Consider the following 27,911-nt stretch of genomic DNA (forward strand, 5'->3'; position numbering starts at 1 on the left):
CATATGTCCCCTGTGTACTCTTTATTTTGTGTTTTGTTCAGGTACATCGAGTTAGTATTCCAACCCATTTCGTGTCTCCCCCTTTTATGTTTTGTTCCGTTCTGCACTTCTTGCTAATGTCATGGATGTCGTTTTTCTATCCGGTTGTAAATATGTTCCTTGCATCCTCTTGCTTTTGTGTTTTCTTGAAGTAGATCCAATTAGTATTCCAATGTATTATGCATTGCTTCCTTTCATGTTTTGTTGCGCTATTTCTAGATTGTTTTCGCATCCTGCTTATTTTTCCTTTCATGTTTTTTTCATTTAGATCCTGTCAGTATTTTAACATGATGTAGCAAGGATGGGTTGTCCAACCCAAATTAGCTTAGCTTCTACATATTTGAATTCCAGAGATACTAGAAAACTCCATTTTTCTGTTCCTGTACACTTTCCAATCAATTTTCTTGATAAAAGTATCTTTTTTTTTTTTTTTTGTTATTTTGCTGATTAAATCGGAAAAAGTTGCAACAGTTATGTGGTGGCGAGCGAGGTTAGCCCGGTTCGTCGTGGAAAGGAAAAGCAAAACATTTCCCAAAATAATGCAAAGTACGACGCGATTTCTTGGCTGGGACGGAAACGAGCAGATGGCTTCCTCGTACGAGTTATTCCTTTGTGACTTTGTCGATAATTCAAAAGTTAACGAGCTCGCTTTTTTTTCCGATTCTGCTTTTTGCAGCGTAGGTAGTCGCACAAAAGAAAAACCTGAAAAAAGTCGTACTTGAACATATATAACGAGTGAGGAAGGTTTGCAACGCTATGCTTATTCAAAACAGGACCACTTCCTTTCGTTTTTATCCGATATTTGTTTGAGTGACCTGGTTTCTTTAGTAAACCAAGGTGTATGCTTTTTTGGTCGAAATGTATGCCTTAGGGGCGCCACAGAATCAAGAACATTAACCAAAGCAGTATTAAAGTTGTTTGTGAGTCAACAAACCCAGTGTATGAAGGGAAGGCTGCAGTTACTGTAGGTAATAGTTCTTTTAAAGCTAATGCCGTTGTAGGGCGGATATTGTGACTGCTCAAGCCTAAATTTTCCTTATCACAGTAAATATTAAACAGCTGACGAATGGCATTAGGATACGGTAACACTGCAACATTTGAGGCTACTACGCCCCGGGTCAGAACAAGATCTAGAGTGTTCCCATTTTTATGAGTGGGCACATCAACTATTTCATTAAAACCAAATGTATCAATCAGTGACTTAAAAGCATTTGCAAGTGAATTTGATGGGGAGTTTATGTGAACATAAAATCACCAATAATTACAACGTTGTCCGCATAAGTTACTAAGTCTGTTAACAATTCCGAAAATTCATTCAAAAAAATTTGAATATGGTCCAGGTGGGCGATACACAATAACTACATAAATTGGTGTTGACATTAAGGACCTCACAACAAGAGCTTAAACGTTTTAGAAATGAATTTGTGCCTTATATACGAAAACGAATCCAAGTTCCTTTTTTGAAAGTGTGTTTTATAGTCCAGTGCGCCTTATTGTCCAGAAAATATGGAAACAACTATTTGAAATACGCTATGCTTAGTCAAAACAGGACCACTTCCTTTCGTTTTTATCCAATATACATTTTCTTTGAAAAACGCGTCCGGCCTCCGTTGACTTTCAAAATAATAGCGGAGGATCTGTGTGGTCCATGACCATTGTTACCGTAGCCTTATTATTATAATTGACATCCGCTACTATGTTTGTGACTTCACAGCTTTTCAAAATAAAAGTGAAAGAAAACAGTTCTGAGCAAAACTTTCAACCTCCCTGTCTAAACAAGTCGACCTTGACGGGACTTTTGCCGGAGAAGTTCTCCCCGGGAGCCCAAACGAGGGTTCAACCTTGTCCACTTGATTTTATTTTGGCCCAAAGTGCCACCTTTCTGAGCTTTATTTGTTTGGAGTCCCCGAAAATCAGTCTGGCCTTCAAAGTCACGCTGTTTTTCACCCTCCTCAATTTCGGGAGTCACGTGGAACGAAACTGGAGCGACACGGTTAACATTGTTGGGCGTCAAAATGACAGAAAGAGTAAAAAAAAACCTGTTTTCTATCTGCACCTCGAAGGTGTGGTGCCACCTGGTGGAACATCAGGGATGTTTCTCCAGGAATGATGCATCATGCAATTCGGCATTTCAGGACATTGAAAGTTCATTTTGGTTCGAGTCGTAACAGAAGAATTAGAGGTGGTCGGTTGTTTGTTGGTTGAATGGATTTGTTGGTGGTTATTAAATTGGAACAATTGAGTAAAAGAGGGAGATAGGTGTATTAGATGAGGAAGAAGACAGGAACTGGTGGTTGGTTGGATGTGTTGGTTGGATGTGTTGGTTGGTTGATTAGTTATGTTTTGGTTGGTTGGTTTTTGGTTGGATGAGATGGCTGGATAATAATTTGTTTGGTTCTTGCTTGGTTGTATGTAGGGAGAGGTTGGTTGGTTGGTTGGTTGGTTGGTTGGTTGGTTGGTTGGTTGGTTGGTTGGGTGATTCTTAGTTGGTAGGTTTTGTTGGTGGGTTGGGTGGTCGGTTGGTTGGTTGGTTGGGTGAATGAATTGGTTGGTTGTATTATATTGGAAAAAATGAGTCATGAAGGGAGATTAGGAAGAAGACAGGAAATGGTGGTTGGTTGGGTGAGTTGGCTGGATAATTAGTTGGTTGGATCTTGGTTGGTTGTATGTAGTGAGAGATTGGTTGGTTGGTTGGTTGGTTGGTTGGTTGTTTCTTAGATGGTAGGTTATGCTGGTTGGTTGGGTGGTCGGTTGTTTGTTGGCTGAATGGATTGGTTGGTGGTATTATATTGGAACAATTGAGAAATAGAGGGAGATGGGTGGATTAGATGAGGAAGAAGACAGGAACTGGTGGTTGGTTGGATGTGTTGGTTGGTTGATTAGTTATGTTTTGGTTGGTTGGTTTTTGGTTGGATGAGATGGCTGGATAATAATTTGTTTGGTTCTTGCTTGGTTGTATGTAGGGAGAGGTTGGTTGGTTGGTTGGTTGGTTGGTTGGTTGGTTGGTTGGTTGGTTGGTTGGTTGGTTGGTTGGTTGGTTGGTTGGTTGGTTGGTTGGTTGGTTGGTTGGTTGGTTGGTTGGTTGGGTGATTCTTAGTTGGTAGGTTTTGTTGGTGGGTTGGGTGGTCGGTTGGTTGGTTGGTTGGGTGAATGAATTGGTTGGTTGTATTATATTGGAAAAAATGAGTCATGAAGGGAGATTAGGAAGAAGACAGGAAATGGTGGTTGGTTGGGTGAGTTGGCTGGATAATTAGTTGGTTGGATCTTGGTTGGTTGTATGTAGTGAGAGATTGGTTGGTTGGTTGGTTGGTTGGTTGTTTCTTAGATGGTAGGTTATGCTGGTTGGTTGGGTGGTCGGTTGTTTGTTGGCTGAATGGATTGGTTGGTGGTATTATATTGGAACAATTGAGAAATAGAGGGAGATGGGTGGATTAGATGAGGAAGAAGACAGGAACTGGTGGTTGGTTGGATGTGTTGGTTGGTGATTAGTTATGTTTTGGTTGGTTGGTTTTTGGTTGGATGAGATGGCTGGATAATGATTTGTTTGGTTCTTGCTTGGTTGTATGTAGGGAGAGGTTGGTTGGTTGGTTGGTTGGTTGGGTGATTCTTAGTTGGTAGGTTTTGTTGGTGGGTTGGGTGGTCGGTTGTTTGTTGGGTGAATGAATTGGTTGGTTGTATTATATTGGAAAAAAATGAGTCATGAAGGGAGATTAGGAAGAAGACAGGAAATGGTGGTTGGTTGGGTGAGTTGGCTGGATAATTAGTTGGTTGGATCTTGGTTGGTTGTATGTAGTGAGAGATTGATTGGTTGGTTGGTTCTTAGATGGTAGGTTATGTTGGTTGTTTGGGTGGTCGGTTGTTTGTTGGCTGAATGGATTGGTTGGTTGTATTATATTGGAACAATTGAGTAATGGAGGAAGATGGGTGGATTATATGAGGAAGAAGACGGGAATAAGTGGTTGATGGATGTGTCTGTCGGTTAATTAGTTATGTTTTGGTTGGTTGGTTGGTTTTTGGTTGGATGACTTGGCTGGATAATTAGTTGGTTGGTTCTTGGTTGGTTGTATTTAGAGGGAGGTTGTTTGGTTGGTTGGTTGGTTGGTTGGTTGGTTGGTTCTTGGTTCTTGGTTGGTTGGTTCTTAGTTGGTAGGTTATGTTGGTTGATTGGTTGGATACATTTGTTGGTTGGATGCATTTGGTGTGTTGGGTAGTTGGTTGGTTAATAAGTTGGGTTTTGGTTGGATGCATTGGTTGGTTGTATGTAGAGGGAGGTTGGTTGGTTGGTTGGTTGGTTGGTTGGTTGGTTGGTTGGTTGGTCGGTTGGTTCTTATGTGGTAGGTTATGTTGTTTGGTTGGTTGGATAGCATTTTTTGTTATTTGGTTGGATACATTTTATGATTGGATGCATTTGGTGTCTTGGGTTTTTGGTTGGTTAATAAGTTGGGTTTTGGTTGGATGCATGGGTTGGTTGTATGTAGAGGGAGGTTGGTCTGTTTGTTGTTAGTTGGTAGGTTATGTTGGTTGATTGGTTGGAAGAAAGTGTTGGTTGATTGGTTGGATACATTTGCTGATTGGATGCATTGGTGTTTTGGGTAGTTGGTTGGTTAATAAGTGGGGTTTTGGTTGGATGCATTGGTTAGTTGGGTATTTTCTGTCTTGGTTGGTTAGGACTTTAGTTGGTTGGTTAATTAGTTGGTTGATTCCTGGTTGGTTGTATGTAGAGGGAGGTTGGTTGGTTCTTAGTTGGTAGGTTGGTTGATTGGTTAAATAGAATGGTTGGTTGATTGGTTAGATACATTTGTTGATTGGATGCATTGGTGTCTTGGGTAGTTGGTTGGTTAATAAGTGGGGTTTTGGTTGGATGCATTGGTTAGTTGGGTATTTTCTGTCTTGGTTGGTTAGGACTTTAGTTGGTTGGTTAATTAGTTGGTTGATTCCTGGTTGGTTGTATGTAGAGGGAGGTTGGTTGGTTCTTAGTTGGTAGGTTGGTTGATTGGTTAAATAGAATTGTTGGTTGATTGGTTAGATACATTTGTTGATTGGATGCATTGGTGTCTTGGGTAGTTGGTTGGTTAATAAGTGGGGTTTTGGTTGGATGCATTGGTTAGTTGGGTATTTTCTGTCTTGGTTGGTTCGGACTTTAGTTAAGTCAAGTCAAGTCAAATTTATTTATATAGCCCTTAATCACAAAAATGTCTCAAAGGACTGCACAGGATTACAGTTACAAAATTACACAATTACCTGATCTTAAACTAGCAAACCAGCATGCGGGCAAGGAAAAACTCAAAAACCTCAGTGTGAGGAGAAAAGAGAAACCTTGAGAAAGGACCTCACATGTGGTAATCCCCCTTCCAGGATTGAACAGGGTGAATTACAATTAGCATTACTGTACACAGAATAGTAAACACTAGGTAAGATGTTGAAAATGTCCGGAAAGAGCATGACATCAGCGACGACGCCAGCTGGTAAATGCAGGGGTTGACATGCTGCAGGTCAGACCCCGGTCCGCTGACCCATCCCAAATCATCCTTCTCCTTCGTATCAGCCAGGCAGGCCTCAGAAAAAGACAGGACAAAACAGAATACGAGGTGGGCATCAATCATATGCTTTGGAATAGAAGTGTGTCTTAAGCCTCAATTTAAAAACTTCCGTTGAGGTTGCAGATCTTATCTCCAGAGGCAGGGCATTCCACAACACCGGGGCCCGGATGGAGAACGCTCTCGAGCCCGCAGACTTCTTGGCTCTCGGAATCACAAGTAGACCGGCATTTTCCGAGCGCAGACTCCGTGCAGGAACATAGGGGGAAATCAAATCAGAGAGATAAGAGGGTGCAAGCCCATGCAAACATTTATATGTTAATAAGAGAACCTTAAAGTCACATCTTAAGTGGACTGGGAGCCAGTGCAAGTTGGCCAATACAGGTGTAATATGCTCAAACTTTTTAGTCTTAGTCAAAAGTCTAGCTGCCGCATTCTGAACCAGCTGCAAACTTTTAATGCTAGACATCGGGAGACCAGAAAGCAATACATTACAGTAATCAAGCCGAGAAGTAATAAACGCATGAATTAAAATCTCTGCATCTGATTGGGACAGCATTGAACGAATCTTCGCAATATTACGGAGGTGGTAGAAAGCTATTCTAGTAATATTTTTCACATGTAACTGAAACGACAGATTAGGATCAAATATAACACCTAGATTTTTGACCGAGTCACTATGGGTGATATTACATTTGTCTAGGTTCAGGGTAATGTTTGAAAACAAATGACGACAGTGAGCTGGACCAATAATCAACATTTCAGTTTTTTCTGGGTTAAGGCGTAAAAAATTATTTGACATCCATCTTTGAATCTCAGTAAGGCAATCCTCCAGATTTCTAAAACTTAAATGTCCAGTTTTTTCCAGTGGCACATACAGTTGAGTGTCATCTGCATAGCAATGGAAACTAATATTATACTTGCGGATAATGTCACCAAGCGGGATCATATAAATACTAAAAAGAAGGGGGCCAAGTACAGAGCCTTGAGGAACACTACAAGGGACATTAGATTGTTTAGAGGTCATATTGCCATAGTTAACACATTGCATCCTGTCTGACAGGTAGGACCTAAACCACGAGAGTACAGTTCCTGAGATACCAATGCGTTCTAGACGAATCAATAATATGTTGTGGTCGACCGTATCAAAAGCAGCGCTGAGATCCAGCAGCAGTAACATTGATGAGGCACCAGAATCTATTGTTAGAAGGAGATCATTGGTTACTTTTGCAAGGGCTGTCTCTGTAGAATGATTTGCTCTAAATGCTGACTGGACAGTTTCAAAAAGGTTATTTTCTGACATGAAGTCATTTAGCTGCTGTGCAACGACCTTTTCAAGTAATTTCGCAAGAAATGGCAGATTTGACACTGGCCTATAATTACCTAGGCTTTCTGGGTCAAGGTTAGGTCGCTTAAGCGTGGGTTTAATGACGGCAGACTTGAAGGCTACAGGAACAATACCCGAGGATAGCGATATATTAATAATATTTAAAACTGATGGTCCTAAGATCTCAAACAGATCCTTCACCAGTGAAGCTGGAAACGGATCAAGCAGGCACGTAGTTTGTTTGGCTCTACTGACCATCTGTGTTAGATTATCAAGGGACAATTCATGGAAACTGGAGAATGTTTCTAAACAACCGCTGACACAGTCCATACCTAGCACCTCCACATCTTTGATATAGGAGGAGGAAACAGAGCGTTCTTTTAAAATTTCATTCCTGATTAGTTGAATCTTTTTATTAAAAAATTCCATAATGTCATTAGCAGAATGAGTGCAACCATTCGGGTTAAGTTGTTGTCTGGTAAGTTTCGCCACTGTGTCAAATAAAAATTTTGGATTATTCTTATGTTCAACAATAATCTTAGAGAAATACGAAGCTTTAGCTGAGGCAAGAGCTACTTTATATTTCAGCAAACTGTCACACCAGGCCAGTCGAAAAACCTCCAGCTTAGTAGTGCGCCATTTTCGTTCAATTTTTCTGCAACTTTGTTTGAGTAACCTAGTTTCTTCAGTAAACCAAGGTGTATTCTTCTTGGGTCGGAATTTATACTTTAGGGGCGCCACAGAATCAAGAACATTTGTTAGTTGGGTATTAATTAGTTGGTTGGTTGGTTAATTAGTTGGTTGATTCCTGGTTGGTTGTATGTAGAGGGAGGTTGGTTGGTTCTTAGTTGGTAGGTTATGTTGGTTGATTGGTTGGATACATTTGTTGGATACATTTGTTGATTGGATGCATTGGTGTCTTGGGTAGTTGGTTGGTTAATAAGTTGGGTTTTGGTTGGATGCATTGGTTGGTTGGGTATTTTCTGTCTTGGTTGGTTAATTAGTTGGTTAATTCTTGGTTGGTTGGTTCTTAGTTGGTAGGTTATGTTGGTTGATTGGTTAAATAGAATTGTTGGTTGATTGGTTGGATACATTTGTTGATTGGATGCATTGGTGTCTTGGGTAGTTGTTTGGTTAAAAAGTTGGTCTTTGGTTGGATACATTTGTTGATTGGATGCATTGGTGTCTTGGGTAGTTGGTTGGTTAATCATTTGGGTTTTGGTTGGATGCATTGGTGGGTTGGGTATGTTCTTGCTTGGTTGGGTTAGGACTTTAGTTGGTTGGATCTTGACCTGCTTTTATTTCCAGTAGAAGCACTCGTGACTGTCGCCAGAGACCCCCCCCTACGAATCCCCCTCCCTATTTGACGGATTGCAGCAGGCCCGTTTGAAGCTTGCGGCGGCACTCGACAGCGAGTCTCCACCAGGGAGAACAAAAGGCAAATATTAAAGGACAATGGCCGACAAATTGCCTTTCTTGTGCTGTGCAACACCTTCAAAGCTGTTTACCGATAAACCGGCGCGCGGGCGAGCCAGCTAGCCAGCTAGCGAACGGTGCTACTCGTTAGCGTTCCGCTCCGACAACCCGGCACCGGATCTTGTCGGGTGTTTCGTCAACGGACGTTTCCTTGAGTCGTAAAAAGGCCCAAAAATCTCTTGATTTACATTATCCTTTTTCGATCCTGACTCCCACCTGACCCGTTTTTGCTCCCGTTTGTCTCAAGCTACGACCTGTTTTGCTCCTGACCACGTCTGTTCTCCCGTCCCGGCTTACGACCTCTTTTTGTCCCCCGACTACGTCTACTCTCCCGTTCTGGCTTACGACTCTATTCTGACCCCGACCACGCCTTGTTCTCCCAGTCCCGGCTACCGATCAGTTTTTTCCGTCCCTGAGACCGCCATCGCTTGCTACGAAGATCCGTTTCCGTGTTCGGATCACAATCAGAGTACAAGAGCGACTTGTTTCCCGCGTCCAGAGATCACCGGATCGTCTCTCTTTCAATAAAACTTGTGAGAAAGTTAACGCAAGTGGGTCCTGTTTTCGTTCTGGTCCTGACAACCTTATATTTTCATCTAATTAAACTTTGATATACATCTTTATTTCCTTTTTTCTTTTTTACCTTATATTTTTATCTGACTCACAAAAAATCCCTACATAATATTGAATCATGTTATTTAACTCATATTTATACGTATTTATTTTATTTCATTTTTCATGATAATTTTGAACTAATTTACATGTTTTTTTTTTTTTTTTTTCCTAAAGTATGTCCGATTTAAACATGTTTTTGTCAGGACCAGAACGAAAACAGGACCCACTTGCGTAACGTGTACCACAAGTTTTATTGAAGGAAAGAGGAAGGGCTGCGCCCACGCTCTCGTGTTCAGATTTTGATCACGGAAGTGGATCTTCCGTAGCGATCAATGGCGGTGTCATGGACGGAAAAACTGGTCGGTAGCCGGGACAGGAGAGCAAAAACGTGGTCGGGGTCAGAAACGGGTCGTGAGCCGGGTCGGGAGAGCAGACGTGGTCAGGATCAAAAACGAGTGAAGCCAGGGACAGACGGGAGCAAAAAACGGGACAGGTGGGAGTCAGGGTTGAAAAAGGCTTGCCTAGTATACACTGAGGTTCGCAGACGGACTGACAACAGGGGACAGACAGGACCGGGTTCAAATAGTGACAGGGAACCAATCAGAACCCGCCAAATGAGCGCCAAATGAGCGGGCACATCAGTAATCATAACAATTATTCGTAAATTTTAATAAATATTATTACTATTATCAAGAAAACTTTTTATATTTCGTCCATTTTTTTCTAGTATTGTTTTTTTTTTTTTTTAATTTAATTCGTTCACCGTATCCTTAAAATCTGCAAACGGACTAGCACATTTTTTGCAGCGTATGACGAAATCTTTGCTAATTGTCGGCGTTAAATATTGAAATCTACATCGGGTGATGATATTATTCTATCGGGTTTCAGCCGAGTCTTCTTTCACCTTCTCACTCAAAAATGGATGAGCCGCTTGAATTCATTATGAATCAAATATTTTAATGATCAGAGAGCCTGCGGTGATCAAACGTCTTCTTCGCTTTCATCTTGTACTTCTCCCGCCCAAAAGAAAAATCAAAAATCAAATAAGAAATAAAACCTGACGTGGTTCCTGCACCACGGGTCACTGCCCGGTGCCCAAGAAAACCCAAACGCGCGTTATTTCTTTATTTCCGTGTCGAATGTTGTACGAAAACGTATATGTTATAAAGACATATTTATATATATTTTTTAATATTTTGGGCTGAAATAATTTTTCAACTATATTAAAAAAATAAATAAATAAATAAAAATTCTGTTAGAATGTAATATTAAAAATGTATCGTTTACCAAATTGTTCGAATTAGTTACTCCATGAACCAAACACAACCTGCATTCACCCTGCATTTCCACACGGGGCTAGATTTAATTTCTCATACAATTTAACTAAGTGAACGCCATCGAATTAGCCGAATTAGTGTCGCTTGAGTCTCCGTCAAGCCTCCTCTTTCGATCTTCTCGCTTCCTTCTCCCGACCCACGTTTTTTTCCGCAAGCTGGTGTGCCGGCTCCTCCCATGGGCGTGCCAGGAAAGCCCCCTCGATGTCTGAAATGGTCAAAACATCCCCGAGCGTTTTTACGTCACCAGGGCCGTCCGCGTCGAGAAGCGCGGATTATTTTATTAGCCCTTTGTCCCAGTTTCCTGCTGTTCCTGTAAACATAATTTTTGCATTGACCTGGCCCCACAGCTCAGCCAGTGAATATCTTTTACATTTAAATGTAATTTGTATTTGGTCGTACAAAATCATTTATAGTCAAATGTATAAAATCCTTCACTTCGAAAAAACAAGTTCTTAGCATATAGCCTAACGTGGTTGGAGATGCAGTACTTAATGTGAAGAAAACCTGAATTTATTATTTATTCATTTCCACGCCAAGTGTTGTAAAAATATATACTACATACTACTGAGGTAAAAATAGAGAAGAATATATATAAAATGTTTTCATCTATTTTAACATTGAATGTGTCACGGTTGCCATGGCGCCCAATTGGCCCCGCCCATGTCACACCAGATTTTCTCACGGTTGCCATGACGCCCAATTGGCCCCGCCCGTGTGACCCCAGCTGCAGCTTGTTGACGGATTGGCTCCCTGTCAGTATTTAAACTCTGTCCTGTCAGTCCCCTTTTGTCGGTCCGTCTGCGAATCTCCGTTTCCACGCGGCAAGCCCTTTTCCTGTCCCGTTTTTTTGCTTCTGTTCGTCTCCAGCTATGATTTGTCTCGATCTCGACCATGTCTGCTCCCCCATCTCGAATGACGACCATGAAATAAAATTAAAAATATACTAAAAATATTTTTTGAATGTAAAATAAAACAATAATGTAAAAATAATCCAGTTAAATATGTCAGGACCAGAACTGAGATCGGATCGAACCCACTTGCGTTACGTTTTTCTCAGTTTGATTGGAAGCGGGAAAAAGGTCGCTCTGAACGCGGAAGTGGCACTTCCATGGCGAGCGATGGCGTTTTTGGGAACGGAAAAAAAGGGTCAGTTGCCAGGACAAGAGAGCAAAAAATGTGGTCGGGATCGGAAACGAGTCGAAAGCCTGACATAAGGGCAAATAAATAAAGTCAAATATATTAAAATATGCCTGAAGGAAAATAATCATAAGAAAAATAAAATAAAGCAAAATACATAGATTTGTAATATAATTAAATTAAATAAAATAAAGTTTAAAAAAAAATGTATAAAGTACAGTAAAATAAAATGACATAAACAAAGCAAAAATAAAATGAAGTAGTAAATAAAGTTTAACAATCAAACCAAAAACATTAAAAATGACATTTATATAATGAAATAAAATTCACTTTTGTGGTGAGCGATGGCGGTGTCAGGAACGGAAAAACAGGTCAGTAGCTGAAACAGGAAAGCAAAAACATAGTCGGGATCAGCAACGAGTCGAAAGCCAGGAGCGGAGAGTAGACGTGGTCAAGATCAAATAACGAGTCGAAGCCGGGAAACAGACGGGAGGAAAAACAGGAATGAGTCAGGGTCGAAAAGCTTGCCTAGAGTAAATTGAGGTTCGCAGACGGACTGACAACAGGTGACAGATGGGAGTGGGTTTAAATCGTGACAGGGAGCCAATCAGAATCAAAGAAGCGGGCACGGGTGCATCGCATGGGTAATCATGACAAAAATAAAACACAACAATTCCATAAAATGAAACAAATTAAAAGTCAGATATAATAAATACTGAAATAAAAATAAAAATAAAAAATTCTAAAATACAAATAAAAGTTAATACAACAGAGTAAAATGAAAAGACAAAAAAAAAAACACAAAACTGAATAAGTAACAGATTTTTTTTCCAAAGTTAATAAGAGTACAAGAAATAAATAAATCGAGAAAAATGAATATGTGTCTGGAGCAGAACAGAAACAGGACCCACTTGCGTGACGTTTACCACAAGTTTTATTGAAAGAGAGAGGAAAGGTTGCGCCCGCGATCCAGTGTTTGCGAAGCGCGGGATCGTGATCCGAACACGGAAACTGGAGTGTCATGCCCAATTTCATTGTCACAATATGTCAACCCATTTTGTAACAATGACAATAAAGGTATATTCTATTCTTCTATTCTATTCCGTTGCGAGCGATGGCGGTGTCAGGACGGAAAAAGCGGGTCGGTAGCCGGGACAGGAGAGCAAAAACGTGGTCGGGGTCGGAAACGAGTCGTAAGCCAGAACGTGAGACAAGACGTTGTCGAGAACAAAAAAGGGTCATAAGCCGGGACAGGAGAGCAGACGTGGTCGGGATCAAAACGGGTCGTCGCTGGAGACAAACGGGAGCAAAAGCGGGACGGGCGAGAGTCAGGGTCAAAAAAGGCTTGCCTAGTATACACGGAGATTCGCAGACGGACTGACAACAGGGGACAGACAGTACTGATCGGGAGCCATGTTGAATGTTTTAAACTACAATCACTATGAAATGAAATGAAATGATCTGCATTTATATAGCGCTTTTGCAGCCCTGTAAGACGCTAACCTGCTTATTGGAGGAATTAGGGGTTCAGTGTCTTACCCAAGGACACTTCGACATCTAACACGGTCGAGCCGGGATTCGAACTGGGATCCCTTGATCCCAAGACGAGCGCTCTACCTCCTGAGCTACTGACCATCCATAAAATGTATTCCGACGTGGTCCAAGAGGCATGCGTGCACAACGGGTCACCGCCCGGTGCCGAAGACAACCCTACGAGTATCATTTCTTCGTTTCTCCGTCCAACACTCGGGTCACCTTCTCATACTCACATTAGCATATCTTTAATTGCTCGACGTGATCTTGTCACGGCACGTTGAATAAAACATCTCCTGGTAACAACGGCGACGTCTTCTCCTACTTCAAAAAAAAATAATAAAAAAAACGAGCGGTCGCCAAATGCAAATGAGGCACTCGTCAAAAAATATTAGCCGGGCGAGAAATGCAAATGGGTTCTCGTGCTGTGACACGTAGGACTTTAATTATCCTCACCTGAAAGTCTGCCGGACATGAAAGGAGGTTAGCTCGCCCGGCTAGCTAGGATGGCTATGCAAATGAGCGCCTCTCGTATGCAAATCAGCCATTTGGTCCGCATGCGTTTACAAGGTTGTAATAAAACAAGGTACATACGCCGAACGGGTACGCAAATACAAAGGTGAAATGTCCGAGTAGGTGGCTGTCAAACGCCAGGCCCCAGGGGTCACCTTTGCCCCACCCCACAAACATATACACGTAAACACCATTTGAAATGATGTGTGAGTTTGTGTTTTTAATCTACCGTATTTTCCGTACTATAGGGCGCACCGGGTTATCGGGCGCACCCCCTAAAAATTGTTTTTGGTCCTATATTTTCCATACATAAGGCGCACCGGATTAAAAGGCGCTACAATGTGGACAAAACAGTCAGATGATTCAGTCCAACTGATTACCCCCTTAACATTCCCAAAGCTTGCAAATAAGCAAATACGTGTCGAGAACACGTGCGGATGCGGTGTCCGTACGATGTCACTCAAATGCATCCTTTCAAATATCATTCGGAAGGTTAAAGTCTTGGGATTCAAGAAATGCCAACCATTCCTTAGTTTCTATTTTCTTTTTCGCTACTGTGCATATGACAATAAACACTTGGAATTGAGTTGAATTCACCCAACTCTTCACAGAAACATCAAGATCGTTCTAAAACAAGATACTGGGAAAATATATAGCCGGAGTAGCTCACCGAAGTCGTTGCGTTCAATAATGGTGTGCAACCATGGTCCTCTTATATCCGTGAGTGTAGTCAATCCAGGAGAGTCAAATATGTACAAATACAGACTAATGAAACATGTTTCTTTATGGCGTACTTTAGCAAGCTTGCTATTCAGTCATCTTTTTTGGCCAATTGCAGGGTTTGTTTTGGCCCTCTAGCCAATCCGAGGCTCCGAATAACTTCAGCCAATAGCGATCGATTTAACGGATGATTGACACATCTTTTTTGGCCAATTGCAGGTTTTGTTTTGGCCCTCTAGCCCATCCGAGGCTCCGAATAACTTTAGCCAATAGTGATCGATTCAAATGATGATTGACACATTGGTTAGCCAATGAAACGCCGGTATATAAATCCCAGCCTACACCGCGGACTACTCCACGTTCGGGGGGAAATCGAGTCGGCGGCTGTTGCGTAAGTTGTAATAACTTGCGATTTAATATTGATCCATATATAAGGCGCACTGTATTATAAGGCGCATGGTCAGCTTTTGAAAAAAATTAAGACTTTTAGGTGCGCCTTATAGTGCGGAAAATACGGTATTTAATATTAAAATGTATTGTTTACAAAATAGTTCGAATGAGTTATCTGACTCCATTAACCGAACATAACCTTCATTCGCTTAACAATGCACGCTCATTTCTTGATGGAAAAATGACCCGGGGCGGAATTAATTTCTTATACAATTTAACTAAGTGAACGCCATCGAATTAGCCGAATTAGTGTCGCTTGAGTCTCTGTCAGGGCAGCACAGCATAGCAGTGGTTAGTGCATGTGCGACACAGTTCATGTCTTGGGAACCTCCTGCGTGGGTTCAAATCCAGCTCCAGACTTCCTGTGCGGAGTTTGTATGTTCTCCCCGTGCTTGCGTGGGTTTCCTCCGGGCACTCCGGTTTCCTCCCACATACTAAAAACATGCATTTCAGGTGAATTGGCCGGTCCAAATTGTCCCTAGGTGTGAATGAGCGAGTGAGTTGTCTGTCCCCGTGTGCCCTGCGATTGGCTGGCAACCAGTTCAGGGTGTCCCCTGCCCACTGCTCGATGATTGCTGGGATGGGCTCCAATACCCCCGCGACCCTACTGAGGATAAGCGGTGTAGCTAATGAGATGAGATGTATTGTTTACCAAATTGTTCGAATGAGTTATCTGACTCCATTAACCGAACATAACCTTCATTCGCTTAACAATGCGCGCTCATTTCTTGATGGAAAAATGACCAGGGGCAGAATTAATTTCTTATATAATTTAACTAAGTGAACGCCATCGAATCAGCCGAATTAGTGTCGCTTGAGTTTCTGTCAAGCCTCTTCTCTCGATCTTCTCGCTTCCTTCTCCCGGCCCACGTTTTTTTCCGCAAGTTGGTGTGCCGGCTCCTCCCATGGGCGTGCCAGGAAAGCCCCCTCGCCTCGATGTCTGGGCAGCACGGCGGCGCAGTGGTTAGCGCGTGTGCGGCACAGTTCTGAGGTCGTGGGAACCTCCTGCGTGGGTTCAAATCCAACTACCGGCCTTACTGTGCGGAGTTTGTATGTTCTCCCCGTGCTTGCGTGGGTTTCCTCCGGGCACTCCGGTTTCCTCCCACATTCCAAAAACATGCATTTCAGGCGAATTGGCCGGTCCAAATTGTCCCTAGGTGTGACTAAACAAGTGAGTTGTCTGTCCCCGTGTGCCCTGCGATTGGCTGGCAACCAGTTCAGGGTGTCCCCTGCCCACTGCCCAGAGATGGCTGGGATGGGATCCAGCCCCCCCGCAAACCTAATAAGGATAAGCGGTACAGCTAATGAGATGAGATGAGAGATGAGAGTCTCCATCAAGCCTCCTCTCTTGATCTTCTCGCTTCCTTCTCGCGGCTCCTCCCATGGGCATGCCAGGAAAGCCCCCTCGCTTGGCTGTCTGAAATGGTCAGGGCTCTCTGCATCGAGAAGTGCTGATTTTTTTTTATCAGCCCTTTGTCCCAGTTCCCCGCTGTTCTGGTAAACATCATTCTTCACTAGGTTGCATTGACCTCGCCCCACAGCTCAGCCAGTGAATATATTTTGTATTTAAATGTAATTTGTATTTGATCGTACAAAAGCTTCTTCTCGAGATCTCCTGCTTCCTTATCTCGGCCCGCGTTTTTCCCGCAAGCTGGTGTGCCGGCTCCTCCCATGGGCGTGCCAGGAAGTTAGGGTTTAACTTTCAGAGTTGAGGCTTCTTGTGTTTGGGGTTAGGTTTTCTGGTTATAGTTAGGGTTTAAGGTTTAGGGTTTGCTTTCAGGTGTCAGGGTTTAAGGTTAGGGGTTGAAATTTGGGTTTGGAGTTAAGGTTAAGGGTTTTGGGTTTAGGGCGAAGAGTTTGTGGTGACGAGTTTGGGGCTCATTTTTTGGGTTAGGGTTAGGGTTTCGCATTAGGGTTAAGGGTTTGGAGCTAGGGTTTAACTTTCTCAAATGTATCTTTGTTTTGTTTTGTTTAGAAAAAGGAAAGAGGGTTTTATTTAGCTCATTAAAAATGAAATGAAATGAAATGATCTGCATTTCTCTAGCGCTTTTCAAGTCAATGACTTCCCACAGCGCTTTACAATGTGCTCCACATTTACCAATAGCGGCCTTGCAGCCATGTAAGGCGCTAACCTGCCTATTGGGGGTATTAGGGGGTTCAGTGTCTTACCCAAGGACACTTCGAGCCGGGATTCGAACTGGAATCCCTTGATCCCAAGACGAGCGCTCTACCTCCTGAGCTACTGCTACCCCATAAAACCTTCAAACCATTAAAGCTATTTCAAGTATATTTTTATTCTAAGACACTTGAAATAAGCACTGTTTTGCAGTGTAATGACTTGACGTGAATTTGTTTATCGAAAGGTCCCGCCCCTCGGTAAATCTGGCCCCGCCCCTCCCCGTATTTCTCTTTTCATTCGCCGAGACCAAAGACGACAAAAAACGACGATTAAACATGAAATATTCATCGCTGTGCGGGTCATGGACGTCCTGAGGGAAGGAGCCGACTCCTTTCTTCTTCCTTTCCTTTCTTTCCTCCGTCTTTTGTTCCCGATTTAGCAGCTCGTCTGCTTTTGACGTCTTGTTTGTCTTTTTCTCTTTGAGGCCAAAACGAAACCTCTTTATCAAAGTGTCGGACGGACGGCGCGCCGTTCGGGTCGGTCTCTGGCCCTCCGACGGCCTCGCTCTCCTTATTTACTGCCAAGGGGGGAGACGGGGGGAAGGAGAGGTGGAAAGGGAAAGGGGGACGGGGGAGAGAAAGAGAAGGAAAGGGAGATAGAGAGTGAAGAGAGAGAGTGAACGAAAGTAAGAAAAACACGGCAGAGAGAGAAGCAAAGAAAGGGGAGAAAAAAAGGGGAGGTGCTGTGAGAGAAAAGTGGAGAGAAAAAGAGAAAACATGAAAATATAAAAGTGAAAGTTGAGAATGTGAGGAAGAGAGAAAGAAAAGGAAAAAAAAGGAGTAATGAAGAGCAGTGAAAGAGAAAGGGAAGCGATGGAGATAATGAGAGTGTGAGGAGAGAGTGAGAATGAGAAATAAAAGAGAGAATGATAAAAGAGGAGGGAGGGAAAAGAAAGGGTGGGAGAAACCGAAGAAGTTGGGTAATAATAAAGGTGACAAAGAGAAAGGGATTGTCAAAGAGGGGAGGGAGAATGAGAGATATGGAAAGGAAGATAGAGGAGAGAAAAAAGAGGGTAACAAGAGAAGGCAAGGGAGAGGGAGGAGGTAGGGTCAAAGAAAGAGAGAGGGGGAAGAGCGTAAAAAGGGAGGAAAGGAAGCATAAAAGAATGAGAGCGAGAGGCAAACGGGAGAAAGAAAAAGAAGAGAAGAGTAAGAAGAGAAAGGAGAGGTGAGAGAAAGAAAAAACGAGGATCGTGAGAAGATAAAGAAGAGGGGAGAGAGAATAGGAAAATGAGATAGAGATCGGTTAGAAAGCTTGAAAAATTAGGAAAGGGAGAGAGGGAGATGAGAGAAATAGATAAAAAATGAGGGAGAAAAGGAAAAGATAGAAAACATTTAGAGAGAAAGAAAGGGAGAAAGGGCAGATAAATAGTAGATAAAGAGAAGGGAGAGAGGAGAGATAAATTACGGAGATGAGAGAGAGCAAAGTGAAAACATAAGAAGAGGAAGAGAAGGAAGGGAGAGAGAGAAAAAAGAGAGAGTGAAGGAAAGTAGATACGGCAGAGAGAGAAGCAAAGAAAGGGGAGAAAAATAAGGGAGGGCAGAGATGGTGCTGTGAGAGAAAAGTTGAGAGAGAAAAGAGAACAAAATGAGAATATAAAAGTGAAAATTGAGAATGGGAGGAAGAGAGAAAGAAAAGGAAAAAAGGGGTTAGGGAAAGAGCAGTGAGAGAGAAAGGGAAGTGATTGAGATAATGAGAGTGTGAGGAGAGAGTGAAAATGAGAGTAAAAAGAGAGAAGGAAAAAAGAGGGGGGAGGGAAAAGAAAGGTTGGGAGATAAAGAAGAAGTTGGGTAATGATAAAGGTGACAAAGAGAAAGGGATTGTCTCAGAGGAGAGAGAGAGAAAAGTGAGATGGAAAGGAAGATAGAGGAGAGCAAGAAGAGGGTAAAGAGAGAAGGCGAGGGGGTAGGGTAAAAGAAAGAGAGAGGGGGAAAGAGCGTAAAAAAGGGAAAAAATAAAAAAAAGAAGAAATAGAAAGGGAGAGTAAAATAATGAGAGGGTAAGCGAGAGGCAAACGGGAGGAAGAAAAAGAAGAGAAAGGAGAGGTGAGAGAAAGAAAAAAGAGGATCGTGAGAAGATACAGGAGAGGGGAGAGAGAATAGGAAAATGAGATAGAGAGGGGTTGGAAGGCTTGAAAAATAAGGAGAGAGAGAGAGAGAGAGAGAGAGAGAGAGAGAGAGAGAGAGAGAGAGAGAGAGAGAGAGAGAGAGAGAGAGAGAGAGAGAGAGAGAGAGAGAGAGAGCAGAGAAATAGTAGATAAAGAGAAGGGAGGAGAGAGATATATTAGGGAGATGAGAGAGAGCAAAGGGAAATCATAAGAAGAGGAAGAGAAGGAAGGGAGAGAGAGGGGAGAATGAAAGACTGTGATGAAGAAGGAAATGAAGAAAATTAGAAGGGAGAGAAAGAAAGGGAGATAAGGCAGATAAATAGTAAATCAAAATAGTAGAGAGAGGAGAGATAAAGATAAGGGAGATGAGGACGAGCAAAGGGAAAACATACGAAGAGGAAGAGAAGGAAGGGAGAGAGAGAGGAGAAGGAAAGACAGTGATGAAGAAGGAAATGAAGAAAATTAGCAGGGAGAGCAAGAAAGGGAGATAGGGCAGAGAAATAGTAGATAAAGAGAATGGAGAGAGGAGAGAGATATTAGGGAGATGAGAGAGAGCAAAGGGAAAACATAAGAAGAGGTAGAGAAGGAAGGGAGAGAGAGAGGAGAAGGAAAGACAGTGATAAAGAAGGAAATGAAGAAAAAAAGGCAGATAGGGGAGAAAAAGGGTAAAGAACGAGTGGGGAGAGAAAGCAAAGGAATCGATAATTCTCCTAAAACCGAGAGGATGTCTTAAATCCAGCAGATTGTTGACATCACGACAGTTGTTTTGTGCGGCGTTCATTTCCTTTGTAAATCTAGTGATGGCGGATGAGATACCGATCTAAAGAGACTCTTTGTTTTTTTCTTCTCGCAGGAGGCCTGTCAGCTCGGGAAGATCTCCTCCGTCAATGTAAGTCCTGCACCTTCTGCCTTACAAATTCATGCCAGACGTCCATACCTGTCAAGCTCTGGGCAGGGAAATCTGCCATTGTTGTTTTGGTCTCGCGGTTCAAGTTTTCCTCTGCACGCCGTTCTCGGCCGACGAGATCTCGTTGTTTAGTGAAAGGAAGTCCGTCTTTTTTTAGAGAACCGGCTTTTTCGGCTCGACTCATTCAAAAGAGCCGGCTCTCAAACGGCTCACTTGCTTTGATGATTGATATTACGAATTATGTAGTATAAGAGGAAAAAATGAAAAAAAGACAGGTTTGTGGTTGTCCCTTTTTTTCATTTTTCCTTTTAAACATCCTTTTTTTCTTAACTTCTTTATACAACAGCATCAAAGCAAGTGAGCCGTCGGAGAGCCGGCTCTCTTGAATGAGTTGAGCCGAAAAAGCCGGTTCTCTAAAAAGAGACGGACTTCCTTTCACTACATCAAATCGCTCGCTTGGTTTGCAACGAAAAAACCATACCGAGATAGAGGCTACCGCGGCCAACTCGTTTGTCTTGATGGATTTGCCGTTTGGTGATCGTCGGTGTTTACCGGATGGTAGCCATCATTGAAAAATTTTGCGTTTTTCCGTACAGATTTTTTCGTACGTCTCAAAATTCGTAATAAACGTACTTTGTATGATAAAAACGTACAGGTATCACAAAAACGTTGTCATAGAAGGTAAAAAATAACAACAATGACAGCTTGCAGGAGAATCAACAAAGCCCAGAAAATCATGGGCTGCTCCTAGTCTCAATACTGTAACACTGTTGTAATCAGAGTAAAAAGGAAAATGCTCTATGTGTAGATGACATGGCTGGTTTTGAGTATTTCCCTTTGTTTTTAAAAAGAATGGGAAAAATAAATTGTCCGTGCCCGCTCGTTTGGCGCCAGCCGCTGCGGGCCTTCTGATCGGTTCCCCGTCCTACTTAAGCCCATTCCTTTCACTCGCCTGTTGTCGGTCCGTCAGCAAACCTCTGTTTCTACAAGGCAAGCACATTGACTCTGACTCCCGTCAGTCTCGCTTTCTGCACCCGTTTTCCACCCGTCCGTTCATGATTTCCCAGTTTGTCTCCGGCTACAGGCTGTTTTTTGTTCCTGACCATGTTTTGCTCTCCCATACCTGAATACATGTATAAAATACTAAAAAATCTTACACCATATTTTTTTCTCAAACGTGTTTATGTATGTAGTTTAACATGTTTTATTGTACATGTGTTTCCTTATATCATATATATTGTTCATTAACATTTTGTTGTGAGATACTGAGTTGCTCGACATGAATGAGCTTTATTATAAAAAAAAGTTCAAAAATGAAGTCGCTTGGACGTTCACTGTAGAAGGAAAAAATACATGCAAATAGAATTACCGGTAAGTAGAATAATACATTTCCACAAACCTGTCTTTTTTCATTTTCTCCTTTTATACTTCCTTTTTTCTTAACTTCTTTATACAACAATAATGATTGGTAATAGAATGAATCAAAGCAAGTGAGTCGTTTGAGAGCCGGCTCTCTTTAATGAGTTGAGCCGAAAAAGCCGGTTCTCCCCAAAAAAAAACACTAAATAGTTTGTCTATCGTTTTCGGTCTTTTAGTACTTATAACACGTAGATACATGTCGGTGTAAAATATACATTTTTCAGCAGTAACTGACAATGCAACATGACTCACTGATGAATAATTGACGGGATCGGTGAAGGAATCTCCCACCAATCACCGCCTCTCGGTTGTTCTTGTGAAAATGTCCGTTTCTCCAGACACAAAATCGAGCGAGAAGAAAAAATCTTTGCATGTCAATGACAAAATAAATCCCGAAATAAGTCAATGAGAAATTAAATGTCAAAATATGCAACAAAATGCATGGAGAACTAAAAAAATACACAGCAAAATACTGATGTCACAACCAGAACGGAATCAGGACCCAAATGCGTAGCGATAACCACACGTTTATTGATAGAAAGAGGAAGGGCAGCGCTCACGCAATCGGATCGTGATCCGAATGTGGTAGTGGATCTTCCGAAGCGGGAAGTGGCGGTATCAGGGACAAAAAAACAGGTCGGTAGCCGGGACAGGAGAGCAAAAACGTAGTCGGGATCAAAAACGGGTCGGAGCTGGAGACAAACGGGGAGATCAGGAACAAACAAGTGGAAAAACGGGTACAAAAACGGGACAGGCGGGAGTCAGGGTCAAAATGCTTGCCTTGTAACAACAGAGGTTCGGTGACGGACTGACAACCCGAGAGTGACAGGACTGGGTTTAAATAGGGACAGGGAGCCAATCAGGTAGTCCGCAGAAGGCACATGTGATCCAAATCAGTCATCATGACAACTGAAATGAATAAAACAAAATAAATGACAGAAGACTCAACAAAATAAATAAAACATAACCTGAAAAAGTCATCGACAAAATAAATAAATGACAAAATGAACTTCAAATGAAATACCCAAATAACCAAATACGAGACAAAAGACGTGACACATCAAGTCCTGTTTATTGGTTTCGCCCTTCATCACAAGGAGTCTCAAAGGGCTGCACAGACTACAGACTATTATGACAGCATCCCCTGATCTGAAACCTACATGAGGGCAAGGAAAAACTCAAAAACCTCAACATAAGGAAAATGAAGAGACCTTGAGAAGGGAAGCTGATTGGCTCCCTGTCACTATTTAAACCCATGTCTATCTGTCACCTGTTGTCAGTCCATCTGCAAACCTCGGTTTACTCTAGGCAAGCTTTTCGACCCTGACTCACTCCTGTTTCTGCTCCCGTCTGTTTCCCGGCTTCGACCCGTTTTGTGATCCTGACCACGTCTACTCTCCTCTCCTGGCTTTCGACTTGTTTCCGATCCCGACCACGTTTTCGACCCTGACTCATATCTGATTCTGTTCCCTGGCTTCGACCCGTTTTTTTTATCCCGACCAGGTTTTTTGCTCCCCTGTCCCGGCTACTGACGTTTTTTTCCGTCCCCGACACCACCATCGCTCGCCACGGAAGCCCCACGACCTGCTTCCCGCGTCCAGCGATCCCTGGATCGTGGGTGCTACCCTTTCCTTTCTTCTAACAAAACTGAGAGAAACGTAACGCAAGTGGGTCCTGTCTCCATTCTGGTCTTGACAAAAATATCACAATTATGTGGATAAACTTTTTTTCTTCCTCATTTTTCAGTCTGTTCTCCCGTCCCGAATAACAATCTTTTTTTTATCTCGACCACGTCTGCTCTCCTCTCCTGGCTTTTGACTTGTTTCCGATCCCGACCACGTTTTTGACCCTGACTCATATCTGATTCTGCTCCTGTCTGTTCCCAGGCTTCGACCTGTTTTGTGATCCTCACCACGTTTTTTGTTCTCCTGTCCCGGCTACTGACCCCTTTTTTCCGTCCTCGACACCACCATCGCTCGCCACGGAAGTCCCACTTCTGCGTTCATTTAATAAACTCAGAGAAATGTAACGCAAGTGGGTCCTGTCTCCGTTCTGGTCTTAACAATACGTGCCAAAATAAATGACATATTAAACAAAGTACACAACAAAATACTCGACGAAATAAATACTGATTAAAATAAATGACAACATACATGACGAAATACACAGGGATATAAAAAAAACGAAATAATAAATCACAAAATACTCAACAAAATAAATATTGAAATAATAAATCGACAACATACATGACAAAATACACGGGAATATAAAAAAACGAAATAATAAATCATAAAATACTCAACAAAATAAATATTGAAATAATAAATCGACAACATACATGACAAAATACACGGGAATATAAAAAAACGAAATAATAAATCATAAAATACTCAACAAAATAAATATTGAAATAATAAATCGACAACATACATGACAAAATACACAGGAATATAAAAAAAACAAAATAATACATAACAAAATACTCAACAAAATAAATTTTAAAATCATAAACTGACAACATACATGACAAAATACACGGGAATATAAAAAAACGAAATAATAAATCACAAAATACTCAACAAAATAAATTCCGATCAAAATAAATGACAACATACATGACAAAATACACGGGAATAAAAAAAAACTAAATAATAAATCACAAAATGGATATCGAAATAGTGAATCAACAACATACATGATAAACTACCGTACACAAGGATAATACTTACCAAAATTAGTAATTTAGAACATACGTGAGAAAACACACGACAAAATCTAATCCTTGAACTAAATCGATGGCAAAAATAACCCGCAAAATACACCAATTAAAAAACGAAAGAAATTGCATCGATGTCATGTATATTATTTCCGCGTTCATCTATTTTTAGGGCACATATTCGCAACTCTATATTCCTTTCTACTTAGCATTAAAAAAATGGCGCTCAGTTCTCCCGTATTTTGCTAAATCCCGCATACGACAAAACAGACTGGAAATCAAAGTGTATATTTAGCAGTGGTAAGAGCGTCCAAGACGCTAAGTATGACGGAGCGCTAATCCGCTAACCCGCTAACCTCAGGGACGCGGCGATTGGTCCCCCTCCCGTCCGTTAAGACGCGGCGATTGGCCGACCTCCCGCCCGCTAGCGACTTGGCACGCGCAAGCTAGCCGTCGGTTGTTGACTTTATCTTTGTGTACATACTTCTCAAGGCCGGCTTTTATCGCTACGGCCGGCTTTGTTTGCTTCCGATATCTGCCGGCGCAGCTTGTCTTTGCTTTATGGATTTCTGGCAGCTTCTTTAAATACCCAAAACACTCACCTTGACTTTGCCGCGCGTCTTTGCCTTTTTCGGCTTCCGGAAACCCACCTTTTCGGTTGGTTTTCTGGGTTTTGAAGCCGAAAACGTGCGGCCGATCGGTGGATATTCCTCCCACCGCTAGGGGCGCTATAGCAATGTGGGTGGAGCTTTTTCACGTTTTTTATTTTTTTCTAATTTTCAGTTTTTGTCAGGTATTTTACATTTTTTATTTATTCTAATTGTCTGTTTTTGTCAGTGGCAATTCGATGGATTTGTCCTCCACCACTAGGGGCGCTCTACAGATCTGGGTGGCGTTTTTTCACATTTTTAATTTATTCTAAGTTTTTGATTTTGTCGGTGGTCTACCGGCGTTTTGAAGCTTGTAAAATACAAATATTCGATGGATATTTCTCCCACCACTAGGGGTGCTCTAGCAATCTGGGTGCCGCTTTTTCACTTTTTTATTTTATTCTAATTTTCTGTTTTTGTCAGTGGTCTACCAGCCTATAAAATACAAATATTTAATGGATTTGTCCTCCACTACTAGGGGCACTCTACCAATCTGGGTGTTGCTATTTTAAATTTTTTATTTTTTGTAATTGTCTATTTTTGTCAGTGGCAATTCGATGGATTTGTCTTCTACCACTAGGGGCGCTCTACAGATCTGGGTGGTGTTTTTTCACATTTTTAATTTCTTCTAATTTTTTGATTTTGTCAGTGGTTTACCAGCGTTTTGAAGCTTCTAAAATACAAATATTCGATGGATATTTCTCCCACCACTAGGGGTGCTATAGCAATCTGGGTGGAGCTTTTTCACTTTTTCATTTTTTTTCTAATTTTCTGTTTTTGTCAGGTATTTTACATTTTTCATTTATTCTAATTGTCTGTTTTTGTCAATGACAATTTGATGGATTTGTCTTCTACCACTAGGGGTGCTCTACAGATCTGGGTGGCGTTTTTTCACATTTTTGATTTCTTCTAATTTTTTTATTTTGACAGTGGTTTGCCGGCGTTTTGAAGCTTATAAAATACAAATATTTAATTATTTTTACTTTATATGTAGTAGTTTGTTAGTAGCATTTCATTACTATTTTTGTGATATTACTGTAGTTGTATTTTCAAGTTAAGTATTTTCATAGTAGCACGTTTTAGTATTCCTGTTATACTTTTGTAGTAATTACATAGTAGTATTTTTGGTAGTATTTTCCAAGTAGAATTTTTGTTGTATAACGTTTCTATTATTATGGTAGTCATATTTTTGTAATATTACTGTAGTTGTATTTTTCAAGTATTTTCATCGTAGCGCGTTTTAGTATTCCTGTTATACTTTTGTGGTAATCACATAGTAGTATTTTTGGTAGTATTTTCCAAGTAGATTTTTTTGTTCTATAAGGTTTTAATTATTAGTGTAGTCATATTTTTGTAATATCACTGTAGTTGTATTTTTCAAGTATTTTCATAGTAGCACGTTTTAGTACGCCTGTTATACTTTTGTAGTAATCACACAGTAGTATTTTTGGTAGTATTTTCCAAGTAGATTTTTTGTTGAATACGTTTTCTATTATTACTGTAGTCATATTTTTGTAATATTACTTTAGTTGTATTTTTCAAGTATTTTCATAGTAGCACGTTTTAGTATTCCTGTTATACTTTTGTAGTAATCACATAGTAGTATTTTTGGTAGTATTTTCCACGTAGATTTTTTTCGTTGTATAACGTTTTAATTATTAATGTAGTCATATTTTTGTAATATCATTGTAGTTGTATTTTTCAAGTATTTTCAAAGTAGCATGTTTTAGTCTTCCTGTTATACTTTTGTAGTAATCAGATAGTAGTATTTTTGGTAGTATTTTCCAAGTAGAATTTTTTTTTGTATAACGTTTCTATTATTACTGTAGTCATATTTTTGTAATATTTCTGTAGTTGTATTTTTCAAGTATTTTCATAGTAGCACGTTTTAGTATTCCTGTTATACTTTTTTAGTAATCACATAGTAGTATTTTTGGTAGTATTTTCCTAGTAGATTTTTTGTTGAATACGTTTTCTATTATTACTGTAGTCATATTTTTGTAATATTACTTTAGTTGTATTTTTCAAGTATTTTCATAGTAGCACGTTTTAGTATTCCTGTTATACTTTTGTAGTACTCACATAGTAGTATTTTTGGTAGTATTTTCCAAGTAGATTTTTTTGTTGTATAACATTTTAATTATTAGTGTAGTCATATTTTTGTAATATTACTGTAGTTGTATTTTTCAAGTATTTTCAGAGTAGCACGTTTTAGTATTCCTGTTATACTTTTGTAGTAATCACATAGTAGTATTTTTGGTAGTATTTTCCACGTAGATTTTTTTGTTCTATAAGGTTTTAATTATTAATGTAGTCATATTTTTGTAATATCATTGTAGTTGTATTTTTCAAGTATTTTCATAGTAGCACGTTTTAGTATTCCTGTTATACTTTTATAGTAATCACATAGTAGTATTTTTAGTAGTATTTTCCTAGTAGATTTTTTGTTGTATACGTTTTCTATTATTACTGTAGTCATATTTTAGTAATATTACTTTAATATTTTTCAAGTATTTTCATAGTAGCACGTTTAAGTATTCCTGTTATACTTTTGTAGTAATAACTTGGAAGTATTTTTGGTAGTATTTTCCTAGTAGAATTTTTTTTGTATAACGTTTCTATTATTACTGTAGTCATATTTTTCTAATATTTCTGTTGTAGTAATACAGTATGGCGGCAAGATAAGCTATCAAATTATCTTTTAGCATTGTAAAAAAAGACGGCGTTTTTATTACGATTACATCTCATAAAAACAATCATTTTTTTAATCACCCGGCAACAACTTCAAGAAAGCGCAACTGTTTTTTTATGCTAATCGACGTCTCGGACAGATGTTCAGCGTAATCGATTTTGGACCCGAACGCGGTAATTCAAATCAGGCGCGGAGGAGGACGCCTATGTTTTTATACTCGCGGCAAGTGGGCTCTGTCTTAAGCCGGAACACCTGTCGAGAAGGAGGTTCTATTCCCGGGGGAGGCGGCCAGGCTGCGCACGCATGTCGTCGAATCCGGTCGACAAAGCGGCGCTAGCTAACTAGCGCTTTTTTGGCTGGGAAAGAGACGAGGACGTGGTGTGTTTACTTCGGGGCTTCCTGCACGTTGGCAGCTGTACTCGAAAAACGTTGCGACGCAGTTTTTTCCAACGATAAATACGATGTATCTGTGTCAGTACGTATATGCAAATTTGGGTTGGAGTGTAAAGATTTGATAATACATTTTCTGAGCGGGTTATAACCGATCAGTATTTGGA

General features: G+C 40.9%; 1 protein-coding gene across 1 annotated transcript in view; it reads left to right on the top strand.

The window, feature by feature from the left end:
• Positions 1–27,911, top strand: part of pcdh11 (protocadherin 11) — a 341,850-nt gene that overhangs the window by 219,181 nt on the left and 94,758 nt on the right. The window contains exon 5 of the mRNA XM_088343958.1: positions 19,824–19,859. Within this exon, the coding sequence (XP_088200084.1) occupies positions 19,824–19,859 (36 nt within the window). The remainder of the gene's footprint in view (positions 1–19,823; positions 19,860–27,911) is intronic.

Source organism: Urocampus carinirostris, chromosome 9 (assembly GCF_059441175.1).
Source record: "Urocampus carinirostris isolate Australia breed hairy pipefish chromosome 9, RoL_Ucar_1.0, whole genome shotgun sequence".
Lineage (NCBI taxonomy): Eukaryota > Metazoa > Chordata > Actinopteri > Syngnathiformes > Syngnathidae > Urocampus > Urocampus carinirostris.